Source organism: Palaemon carinicauda, chromosome 23, assembly GCF_036898095.1.
Source record: "Palaemon carinicauda isolate YSFRI2023 chromosome 23, ASM3689809v2, whole genome shotgun sequence".
NCBI classification, from domain to species: domain Eukaryota; kingdom Metazoa; phylum Arthropoda; class Malacostraca; order Decapoda; family Palaemonidae; genus Palaemon; species Palaemon carinicauda.
In genome coordinates this window covers 106694002-106706461 of record NC_090747.1, presented here as the reverse complement: position 1 = coordinate 106706461, position 12460 = coordinate 106694002, and the positions used below count along the sequence as shown (strand labels likewise).

The window sequence follows — 12460 nt, the reverse complement described above, 5'->3', positions numbered from 1 at the left end:
TGTCGCGTTATCTGAGGCGTTCCTCGGCAGCGGTCTACCAGGCAAAATGGACCACATTTACGAAATGGTGTTCCTCCAGAAACATCAAGCCACTAAGGGCTTCTATCCCGGACATTGCAGACTTCCTCGTACACCTCAGAGACGGGGTCGGCATGTCAATACCGGCCATCAAGGGAGTCCGTGCAGCCTTAGGCCAAGTTTTCCTCCTGAAGGGCATTGATCTGGGTGCCTCAAGACATATATCTATGCTCATCAGGAGCTTTGAACAAGCATGTCCCCTTCAAGCCTCCAGGGTACCGCAGTGGGACGTGGCAAGAGTTCTGAAGATGTTAAGTGAACCCTCGTTCGAACCCTTGAAGGACATAGTGGACAGGGAGCTCACCCTCAAGACTGTCTTTTTGTTAGCTTTGGCGTCAGCAAAGAGGGTGGGGGAAATCCACGGGTTGTCCTACGAAATCTCACACGCGAAGGGTTGCCGTGAGATCTCCTTCAAGTTCGTCCCATCGTTTGTGGCTAAGACCCAGAATCCAGCTGTCTGGGATCCCAAGTTCGAGGGCTTCACAATTCCAGCAATTCCTCGGTCAGGTAATCCGGAGGATTTGAAGTTGTGTCCCGTCAAAGCCGTAAGAAAATATCTGGAAAGGACGGCTAGTCTCCGCCCTGGTATCAAGAACCTCTTCGTCTCCACGGGCACAGTGAAAAAGCAGGTCTCAAAGAATACCATCTCCTTTTGGCTAAGACAGGTAATTATCAGGGCCTATAGCAGTGCTGGTCTTCCCCTGCCAGGTAACCCCAGGCCCCATGACATTAGAGGTCTAAGTACCTCCCTAGCCTTCGAGAAGAACATGGTAGTGGCTCAGATCCTTAGAGCAGGCACCTGGTCGAACCAGTCTACCTTCACAACTCACTACCTCAAGGAGTGTTCGAGGAAGTCTTTAGACGGGTTCTCTATAGGAACAGTCATCTCTACGCTCCAGGCGATTTAACGGTGTAGCCCCAGGTACAATCGTGGGTAGCAAGACCGAGAGACACAGGTTCGTTTACCTATCCCCCATGTCCTTCCTTTCCCTTTTTCCCTTCCCCCCCAGAGATAACTCAGGTAGAGCCTGCACAAGACATCAGTTCACAACATAGTCATTGGACACAGCATCGAGGAATGTTTAAGGGTGAGTTACTTAGACACTAACATGAGCTCTTTGTGTAGTTTTCCCTACGTTTCGTTTTCCAGCCAATTTTGAACCTAGTCTCCTATCTAGGTCCCTTGCCGTCCTGTTCAATTGGGTCTAGGGGTTAGGGAGCCACTCCCACCTCCTAAAGTGTAAGTCTCCTAAGAAAGTAGTTCGAGGTAAGTCTCTGTGTTGGAACAAATCACAGATTCTAAGTAATTTGTATTTTTCCTAACATACTTACCGAGAACTACTTTCATCTAATGGCCCTCCCTTCCTTTCCTGAGTGCCTTGCTGACCCTTAGGTAATTAAGCTTCCAAGAACTTACTGAGGGTCGAGACCCAAGCTAGCTCACGGCCTGACTCGGGATTAGCCTCAGGGTAAGTAGGGTAAACTACACAAAACTCTGGTCGGATGAGAGGAGATTCCAGGTACTCCTAAGAAAGTAGTTCTCAGTAAGTATGTTAGGAAAAATACAAATTACTTAGAATTTGTGATTTTAGAAAAAGCTTCCGGATTCAATGCATAACGTAAAAAACTATTATTGTTATACAGTAAATCAAAGTCTTGAGCTGAGAAATTAAAAGTTTTCAGAAGCTAAATTTAGACATTGTAAGGAACTTTGATTGCTACAACAATGTTACAGATGTTCAAAGCTGGTTTTTTGATGATGCAATATATTCAAGATGTCATTTATTTATCAGAAGCCCAAGTGCCTTAATTTTCCAATTATTTTTACAGGAACATGCAGGGAGTGGAATACATGCTTCTACATACTCAGGAACCTATACTTTATATCATAAGAAAGCAACATCGATTTTCTCCAACTCAGGTTACACCAATGGCAAATTTTCATATAATTGGAGGACAAGTATTTCAGACACCAGACTTAGGCTCCATTGTTAATTCTAGAGTGGTATGTATTTATCCATTAAGTAAAAGTTCAGATGGTAATCGCGCGAGGGTAGTAACCTCTGCATTCCATGCTTTAACTTTCTCTGGTATATTTGGAAGTTATTTATATCAGAAAAGTGACAAGAAGGACCTTTTCACCGGGCGACACAGGTCGACCCAGAAATTTTTCTAATGTGTAGAGTATTTTGGGTTAATTGTAATTTCAAGCATGTAGTCTAAGTACTGAACATTAATCCACACAGCATAGCATGTATTGTTTGAAGGTATTTTCTGGAAATAATGAGTTACATACTGTAACTGAATCCTCACACCAGTTCACAAATTATGAAATTTGTGTCAATTACCTTTCAAACATATTTTAGTGTAATTTGGGTATTCAATATTAAATTTTTGTTCTGCATTAAATCCATCACTTTGTTAGTTGAAAAGTATATTAAGCTCCATTTCAAAATGCACTAAAAAAGGGATTTTGATGAAGGAAAAATCTATTTCTGGGCGAGAGACCCGTGTCGCCCAGTGAAATGCTCCTTAAGCACCACCTCTAAGGTATATAACTGCTATATATTACCAGAGAAAAAATTGCATGGGAATGCCAGGTTGAACCCAGCTCGCTCACCTGTATAAGGTGTCGATATAATACTGGGGCGCGACAAACCACAACCAGAGGCCTCGCACCATTTAGATATCTCCTGTCAAAATCCCCGAACAGCAAGGTGCCGTTCAACCTCGTACTGCTACTAGCCAACCCACGTCAGTGACGTCACTCCTTATAGCACCCCAGATTGGGGCCCAATTAGGGAGGGACGGGTGGGTTCACTGGGCGACACGGGTCTCTCGCCCAGAAATAGATTTTTCCTTCGTCAAAATCCCTTTTCTGGGCTCCGACCCGTGTCGCCCAGTGAAATCGTACCAGAGGATGGGGACCCAATAAGGCTTAACTACCTGAAGGGAATAACACAAAATTAATATAGCTGATGAATTTTAATATAAAAAAAGAGGGATATGGAAACCCGTAAAATAGATCAACACGTAAATGACAGAGACAATTAGACATGATACATAATCAAAATGAAACCCGAAGGGAAAGTCAACAGGTATGAATAATGTTAATACAGCTTGGTAAGCAAAATGCAGTAAAGCATACAATCATAGATATAAATAATTAACATAACAGAGGAACATCAGCTCGGGGATTTCAAAAACAAGTGAGATCAAAATAATTCGTGAAATCGGTCAATTGAATAATAAATAATACATCATGGTAAATAAAACAGGTAGGAACAACAGGTATGCCAGGCAGGAGGGAAAGAGGACAGAGCAAGACGTTGGGATTAGGACTCAGTACCCTCGGGAGGAACTACATTCCCCCCCAGCTACTGTGGCAAATCTAAGAGCTTTTAAAGGTTTTAGGTAGTGGCGTTTGAAAACTTTAGGGGACTTCCAACCCGTATTTTTCAATATTAAACTTACCCGGTGATCATATAGCTGTCAGCTCTGCTGCCCGACAGAAAAACCTAAGGACGAAATACGCCAGCGATCGCTATACAGGTGGGGGTGTACATCAACAGCGCCATCTGTCGAGCAGGTACTCAAGTACTCCATGTCAACACAGAACCAATTTTCTCTCTGTCGTGCCACCGGCAAGACCTACTAAATACGCTGTTGTTTTCTGGATTGATTTTCACGTTATTTGGTGAAGTATTCATTTCTGGTTATTAGCTATCGCTGTGCAGAAGTTATCTTCAATACTTCCTTGCATTCTTTTATTGGATTTTGGATTATTTGTTGACGACTTGGATAGATTTTGAATTCCCCCCTTTGACTAATTCAAGATGTCTGACCCTTCTCAAGTCCCCAAGTACAGGAAGTGTAGCGCTAGGGACTGTTCAAGGCGTCTTCCAAAGGCCTCTATCGATCCGCACACCGTTTGTTCCAATTGTAGGGGTAAAGCCTGTCAATTGGAAGATCGATGTGAGGAATGCGTTGGGCTTTCGGAATTCGATTTTCAAGAATTCCTGAAATATGCACGTAGGCTAGAGAAGGATAGGATCAGGAGGAGTTCGTCTCGCTCAATTGATTTTTCCTCTCCCCATGCCCCACAACCTATTCCTTCCCCTGTAGTGGTTGCACCCGACCCCCCTGCTAGCTCTCATCAACCTTCGATGGCAGATATGATGCGTGCCATCCAGGCTCTAGGTGAGAGAGTTGAGTCATTGGCGAATGACCGCAATCAACTCATGGCTGACGTCAGGGAGTTGAAAGGTAAAAGTGCAGTGGGAAGTGAAGTGAGTGTTAGTGCAGTGAAAAGTGTCAGTGTTACGCATGAGGGTGCGTCTGTTCGTGCCTGTCGTCCTCCCAGTCCGGGACCTCTTGCAAGCTCCCAAGCCCAGGGGAGAAGCAATGTCGTACGACCAAAGGGTTCGACAGGCTTTAATCAGCGGACAGACGTTCCCTCCGTGGTTTCGGACGTATCTTGCCTAGATCGTCCCACCCACAAGAAGACGAGTGAGCCCGTTCATTCCTCGTCTGCGGAAGAGGTTTCACGCCAGAAACGATGGACCAAGGTCTCACGGCCTCTTAAACGCAAGGTCCCTTCCGAGCAAGTCCAACGGCCCAGGTGTAGCCACTGGGTCAGTTCGGACTCGCTGCAGTCCTCCGACGACTGCACACCTCCTAAGAGAGGCAAAGTGGTTCCGCAACAGGCAGTAACTCCGTCTGTTGCCGCACCAGCTGTTGTAGACCCTAAGTGGTCTTTGCTGCAGTCTATGCAGACTCAGTTAGCTGCGGTTATGCAGGAGTATCGTGCGGAGAAGGTTGACGATGCACCCGTTAGCCTACAACCTACCACGGTTGTGCGCCCAGCAGACGCTGAGGCTGCCTGCTCCCACACTCCAGCTGTGAGAGCTCCTCCACCCATGCGCAGTCGACCCTGCCAGACGCATGCTGACGTTCACAGACGCACGGAACCCTCCGTTGACGTTCGTGTGCTACCACAACAACAGGAGGGTGGAGTTAAGCTGCCGTGTTTTGACGCGGTGCGTCAGCCTCCGCAACCCACGGTGGTCTCCGCTATCCGTCCACAGTCGGGAGTAGACGCTTTGCGCACCCACTCAGCTATGGTTGTTGCCAGTTCTCAGACTGACCAACAGTGGCATGACGTTGGGTCCAGTGCAGCCACGCATGCACCCGTGCTGCCGGACTCAGCCGTCCAGCTTTTACCTACTCCGTTGCCTCTTCCTCCTCAACATTCAGACGATGGACTCTCTGTTGATGACGAAGCTGCACATCTTGACGACCAACACTCGGACATCGACGAACCCAAGACCACGCCTCCCTCCTTAGACTTTAGGAAAGTGCTTGCGCTGTTCAAGGATTTATATCCGGATCAGTTTGTGTCTGCAGCACCACGCTCGCCTCCCTCTGAGTTCGCTTTAGGCATGCAGTCAGCAGCACCTGCCTTTACGAAGCTCGTACTCGCTCGCTCGTCCAAGAGAGCTTTAAGGGTACTGGGAGAGTGGTTGCAGTCCAAAAAGCAACTTGGGAAGACATCCTTCATGTTTCCCCCGGTCAAGCTTGCTTCCAGATCTAGCGTCTGGTATGCCACGGGAGAAGTTCTCGGCTTGGGAGTTCCTGCCTCTGCCCAGGGCGACTTCTCAAGTCTGGTAGACTCTCCCCGCAGGCTGGCTATGAGACGCTCCAAGATTTGCTGGACTCCTTCGGATATGGACCATCTTATGAAGGGAGTTTTCCGTGCATTCGAAGTCTTTAACTTCTTGGACTGGTGTTTGGGAGCGTTGAGCAGGAAGACCTCCCCTTCTGATAAGGAAACTTCCATGCTCATTATGTCCTGCATGGACAAAGCCATACGGGATGGTTCTAGTGAGCTTGCGGCTTCTTTCGTGTCCGGGGTCCTCAAGAAGCGGGATCACCTTTGCTCCTTCTTGTCAGCTGGAGTCACCCCATGTCAAAAGTCGGAGCTTATGTTTGCTCCGCTCTCGAAGTGTCTCTTCCCTGAAGAGTTGATCAAGGAGATTGCCGCCTCCTTGATCCAGAAAGACACTCATGACCTGGTGGCGTCATCCGCACGCAAAGCCACCCCTTTGCCCTCCGTGCCTAGACCCAGGATGGACACTCCAGCGTCAAGGTTCATTCCGCCCTTTCGTGGCAGAGCCTCCAGCAGAGGAGGTGCTCGTGCCGGAAGTCAACGTGGGAGCAAGAAGAAGGGTTCCAAGTCCTCTAGAGGCAGAGTCTGACTGCCACCTTCTTCAGACAGCAGTGGGAGCCAGGCTCAAGAACTACTGGCAGACCTGGGAGAACAGGGGCGCAGACGCACAGTCTGTGAAGTTACTCAGGGAGGGGTACAGGATTCCATTCTTGCGCAAGCCCTCTCTAGCAACAACTCCCATCGACCTCTCTCCCAGGTACAGAGAAGAGGACAAGAGACTAGCTTTACAGCAAGAGGTGTCTCTCTTACTACAAAAGGGAGCGGTAGTCATAGTCCGGGACCATCAATCCCCGGGCTTCTACAACCGCCTCTTCTTAGTGGCGAAGAAGACAGGAGGGTGGAGACCGGTGCTAGACGTCAGTGCTCTGAATGTCTTTGTCACAAAGCAGACGTTCACCATGGAGACGACAAAGTCGGTTCTAGCATCGGTCAGGAAGGAAGACTGGATGGTCTCGTTAGACCTAAAGGACGCTTACTTTCACGTCCCCATCCACCCAGATTCCCAACCTTTTCTAAGGTTCGTTTTCGGGAAGGTTGTATACCAGTTCCAAGCCCTGTGCTTTGGCCTAAGCACGGCACCTCTAGTTTTTACCAAACTGATGAGGAATATTGCCAAATTCCTGCATTTAGCAAACATCAGAGCCTCCCTCTATTTGGACGACTGGCTTTTAAGAGCTGCGTCAAGTCGTCGCTGTCTGGAGAATCTACAGTGGACTCTGGATCTGACCAAGGAATTGGGTCTCCTGGTCAATATAGAAAAGTCCCAACTCGTCCCATCCCAAACTATAGTATACCTAGGAATGGAGATTCAGAGTCAAGCTTTTCGGGCTTTTCCGTCGGCCCCCAGAATCAGTCAAGCCCAAGAATGCATCCAGTCCATGCTGAAGAAGGACCGATGTTCAGTCAGACAGTGGATGAGTCTGATAGGGACGCTTTCATCACTGGCCCAGTTCATCGCGTTAGGGAGACTCCACCTCCGCCCCCTTCAATTTCACTTAGCTGCTCACTGGAGAAAGGACAAGAGGCTAGAAGCGGTCTCGGTTCCTATTTCCGAGAAGATGAAGTCTTCACTGACTTGGTGGAAGAACAACATTCTCCTCAGGGAGGGTCTGCCACTGGCTGTTCAGACCCCCGACCACCTTCTCTTCTCGGACGCATCGGACACGGGCTGGGGTGCGACATTGGACGGTCGGGAATGCTCGGGCACGTGGAATGCGGATCAAAGAACGTTGCACATCAACTGCAAGGAGCTACTGGCAGTTCATCTGGCCTTGAGAAGCTTCAAGTCCCTCCTTCTAGGCAAGGTGGTGGAGGTGAACTCCGACAACACCACAGCCTTGGCGTACATCTCCAAGCAAGGAGGGACTCATTCGATGACGTTGTACGAGATCGCAAGGGACCTCCTCACCTGGTCAAGAGATCGAAACGTATCCCTAGTAACGAGGTTCATTCAAGGCGACATGAATGTCATGGCAGACCGCCTCAGCCGGAAGGGTCAAATCATCCCAACAGAGTGGATCCTTCACAAGAATGTTTGCAACAGACTATGGGCCTTATGGGGTCAGCCTACCATAGATCTGTTCGCAACCTCGATGACCAAGAGGCTCCCAATTTATTGCTCACCTATTCCGGACCCAGCAGCAGTTCACATAGATGCCTTTCTGCTGGATTGGTCCCATCTAGACCTTTATGCGTTCCCCCCGTTCAAGATTGTCAACAGAGTACTGCAGAAGTTCGCCTCTCACGAAGGGACAAGGTTGACGTTGGTTGCTCCCCTCTGGCCCGCGAGAGAATGGTTCACCGAGGTACTGCAATGGCTAGTAGACGTTCCCAGAACACTTCCTCTAAGAGTGGACCTTCTGCGTCAGCCGCATGTAAAGAAGGTACACCCAAGCCTCCACGCTCTTCGTCTGACTGCCTTCAGACTATCGAAAGACTCTCGAGAGCTAGAGGCTTTTCGAAGGAGGCAGCCAGAGCGATTGCTAGAGCAAGGAGGACATCCACTCTCAAAGTCTACCAGTCGAAGTGGGAAGTCTTCCGAAGCTGGTGCAAGTCGAAATCAGTATCCTCAACCAGTACCTCTGTAACTCAGATAGCTGACTTCCTTTTATACCTAAGGAAGGAAAGATCCCTTTCAGCTCCCACGATCAAAGGTTACAGAAGCATGTTGGCAGCAGTCTTCCGTCACAGAGGCTTAGATCTTTCCAACAACAAAGATCTACAGGACCTCCTTAAGTCTTTTGAGACCTCGAAGGAGCGTCGGTTGGCCACACCAGGTTGGAACTTAGACGTGGTACTAAGGTTCCTTATGTCAGCAAGGTTCGAACCACTTCAATCAGCCTCTTTTAAAGATCTCACTTTGAAGACTCTTTTCCTCGTCTGCTTAGCAACAGCTAAAAGAGTCAGTGAGATACACGCCTTCAGCAGGAACATTGGATTTACATCTGAAACGGCTACATGTTCCTTACAGCTTGGTTTTTTAGCCAAAAACGAACTTCCTTCTCGTCCTTGGCCCAAATCGTTCGATATTCCAAGCCTTGCTAATTTGGTTGGAAATGAACAAGAAAGAGTACTATGCCCTGTAAGAGCTCTTAAGTACTATTTGAGGCGTACTAAACCATTACGTGGACAGTCAGAAGCTTTATGGTGCGCCATTAAGAAACCTTCTTTACCTATGTCGAAGAATGCAGTTTCTTATTATATCAGACTTTTGATTCGAGAAGCTCATTCCCATCTGAATGAGGAGGACCATGCTTTGCTGAAGGTAAGGACACATGAAGTTAGAGCTGTCGCAACTTCAGTGGCCTTCAAACAAAACAGATCTCTGCAGAGTGTAATGGATGCAACCTATTGGAGAAGCAAGTCAGTGTTCGCATCATTTTACCTTAAAGATGTCCAGTCTCTTTACGAGAACTGCTACACCCTGGGACCATTCGTAGCAGCGAGTGCAGTAGTGGGTGAGGGCTCAACCACTACATTCCCCTAATCCCATAACCTTTTTAATCTTTCTCTTGAAATGTTTTTTATTGTTGTTTTTGGGTTGTCCGGAAGGCTAAGAAGCCTTTCGCATCCTGGTTGATTTGGCGGGTGGTCAAATTCTTTCTTGAGAAGCGCCTAGATTAGAGGTTTTGATGAGGTCCTTTAGTATGGGTTGCAACCCTTGATACTTCAGCTCCTATGAGTCGCTCAGCATCCTATGAGGATCGCGAGGCTCAGTAAGGAAGACGTACTTAAAAAGGCAGAGTAATTGTTCAAGTCGACTTCCTTACCAGGTACTTATTAATTTTATGTTTGTTATTTTGAATAACTGCTAAAATGAAATACGAAATACTTAGCTCTTAATGTTAACATATATGCTGGTCTCTACCCACCCCCCTGGGTGTGAATCAGCTATATGATCACCGGGTAAGTTTAATATTGAAAAATGTTATTTTCATTAGTAAAATAAATTTTTGAATATACTTACCCGGTGATCATAAATTAAAGGACCCACCCTTCCTCCCCAATAGAGACCCAGTGGGCCGAGGAGAAAATTGGTTCTGTGTTGACATGGAGTACTTGAGTACCTGCTCGACAGATGGCGCTGTTGATGTACACCCCCACCTGTATAGTGATCGCTGGCGTATTTCGTCCTTAGGTTTTTCTGTCGGGCAGCAGAGCTGACAGCTATATGATCACCGGGTAAGTATATTCAAAAATTTATTTTACTAATGAAAATAACATATTTTGAGAGCTCATCAAATTTCATATGGTGGAAAAAATTAATTGAGGTAGCCACAGCTCGAATATCATGGACATGTGGGAATGATTCAGAATTAGCTTGTTTAATAAAATAAAGAATTTCTTGCCTGATTCCCTTAAGGGTAATAGTTCCTCCGTGCTCTCTAATAAATAAGGGCCCTGTGGTTGTAGTGGAAGTTCTACTTAAGTAGGATTTCAGGGTGGTAACTGGGCACAGGGATGGATCCTTAGGAAGTGGAACAATCTTCCAGGGGGACCACCTGTTCTGGGGATCCTCATTTTTAGCCAGGAACACTTTGTTAGGGGAGAGAAGGACCTCACTTGAAGAGAGAAACTCTATATGACCTGGGGCTCTAGATAAAGCTGACAATTCCGAGATTCTGGAGCCAGAGGCGAGGCTCAAAAGGAAAAGTGACTTTCTTAATAATGCCATATAGTTACAGGATTCATTTGGAGTGTCAGAGGCCAGCTTAAGAACATCGTTTAAAAACCAGGAAACTGCGTTAGGGCGAGTGGAAGGTTTTAGCCTGGCACAAGCTCTCGGAATGGATGAGAAATATGAATCCGTTAAATCAATGCCAAAACCAATATGTCATGAAGTCCATAAAGTTAGGGCATTCAGAATCCTTGAGGAAGTGAACACATTGCGAGTTTGTACTGTTTGTGTGAGCACCGGATTGGAAATCCGCCGGGGGCTGAGACCTAGCTCTAGCAACAAGGGGAACCAATTGCTCTTGGGCCAGTTGGGGGCTACGAGAGCCACTCGACCTTTGAAGGATCTGAGTTTGTGCAGAACTTTCAGCAGGAGATTCACCGGAGGAAACAGATAAATCGTCTTCCAGGTATTCCAATCTAGGATCATAGAGTCCGTGGCATAAGCCTGAGGGTCCAGGTTGGGGGCTACGTAACAATCCAGTTTGCGATTGGATTCCGTCGCAAACAGATCCACCTGGAGACCTGGGACTTGAGATAGTATCCACTGGAAGGATCGATTGTCCAGTGACCATTCCGACTCTAGCGGAGTCGTCCGGGAAAGGGAGTCCGTTACCACATTCCGGACTCCTTCTAGATTAACTGCTGACAGGTGCCACTTGTGCATTGCCGCCATGGAGAAAATCTGCAACATGACGTGGTTTATTTGGGCTGATCTGGAGCCTCCTCTGTTGAGGCAGTGAACTATGACTGCACTGTCGAGAACCAGTCTGATATGGAGATTCCTGGCTGGATTGAGACGTTTTAAAGTGAGGAAGACTGCCATGGCCTCGAGGACGTTGATGTGCATGTGTCGGAAGACAGATGACCATAACCCTTGGACTTTCTTGTGTTCGGAGTAACCTCCCCACCCTGTTAAGGAGGCGTCTGTGTGGACGACGAGTCCCGGGACCAGATGTTGCAAGGGAACCAACTTGGAGAGATTCTTGACCTTCGTCCAAGGCTGTAGACTTTTCTTCAGGAGTGGGGGAAGGCGGGCACGTCTGTCGCGGCGTTTTGCGGTTTCTCTGGATCTCCACACTCTGTTTATGTCCTTGAGTTTGGACCGTAGGACGATGTCTGTCACGGAGGCGAACTGCAAGGAACCTAGGATCCTCTCTTGGTTCCTTCTGGAGGTCAACTTCTCCCTGAGAAATTGTCTCGTCTTCCTCGCAATCTCCTTCCTTTTGGCTTTGGGGAGGCACAGCGTATGGGAGCATAGGTCCCATTGTAGACCCAGCCATTGAAACGTGGTCTCTGGGACCAGGCGGGATTTTCCGAAGTTGACTTGGAATCCCTGTTGTCGAAGGAAGGTGAGGACTTTGTTTTTTGCTACGTGGCAATTCTGGGCATTTTCTGACCAGATTAGCCAATCGTCTAGATAGGCCACTACCTGTATCCCCTGAGTGCGAAGCTCTTGAATGACTGTCTCTGCTAGTTTGGTGAAGATTCTGGGTGCCACGTTGAGCCCGAACGGCATCACTTTGAATGCGTAGGCTTGTTTGCCTAGCTTGAAGCCCAGAAAAGGACGAAAATGCCTTGCTATTGGAACGTGATAGTAGGCATCGGTAAGATCGATGGAGGTGGTGACGGCCCCACGGGGAAGTAAGGTCCGCACCTGCGAGACGGTAAGCATACGGAATTTGTCGCAACGAATGAAGGAATTTAAACGAGACAGGTCCAGGATTACCCTTCGTTTGTCTGAGCCTTTCTTTGGCACGCTGAACAAGCGTCCTTGAAATCTTAAGCGACGTATGCTTTGGATCGCATTCTTTTGTAGCAGATCTGTCGTGAAGGAACATAGTTCTTCTGTTGGCAATTGGTAAAAGCTGTTCGGTGGAGGAGGTCCCTGTATCCAGCTCCACCCTAGGCCTTTGGAGATAATGCTAGAAGCCCAATCGCTGAACTTCCAACGGTCTCAAAAAAGGTACAGTCTCCCTC

General features: G+C 47.7%; 1 protein-coding gene across 2 annotated transcripts in view; it reads left to right on the top strand.

Moving 5' to 3' along the window:
- Window positions 1-12460, top strand: part of LOC137617353 (mediator of RNA polymerase II transcription subunit 6-like) — an 87733-nt gene that overhangs the window by 40081 nt on the left and 35192 nt on the right. For both annotated transcript variants that reach the window (XM_068347376.1, XM_068347375.1), the window contains exon 3: window positions 1909-2083. In XM_068347376.1, coding sequence (XP_068203477.1) covers window positions 1909-2083 — 175 coding nt within the window. The remainder of the gene's footprint in view (window positions 1-1908; window positions 2084-12460) is intronic.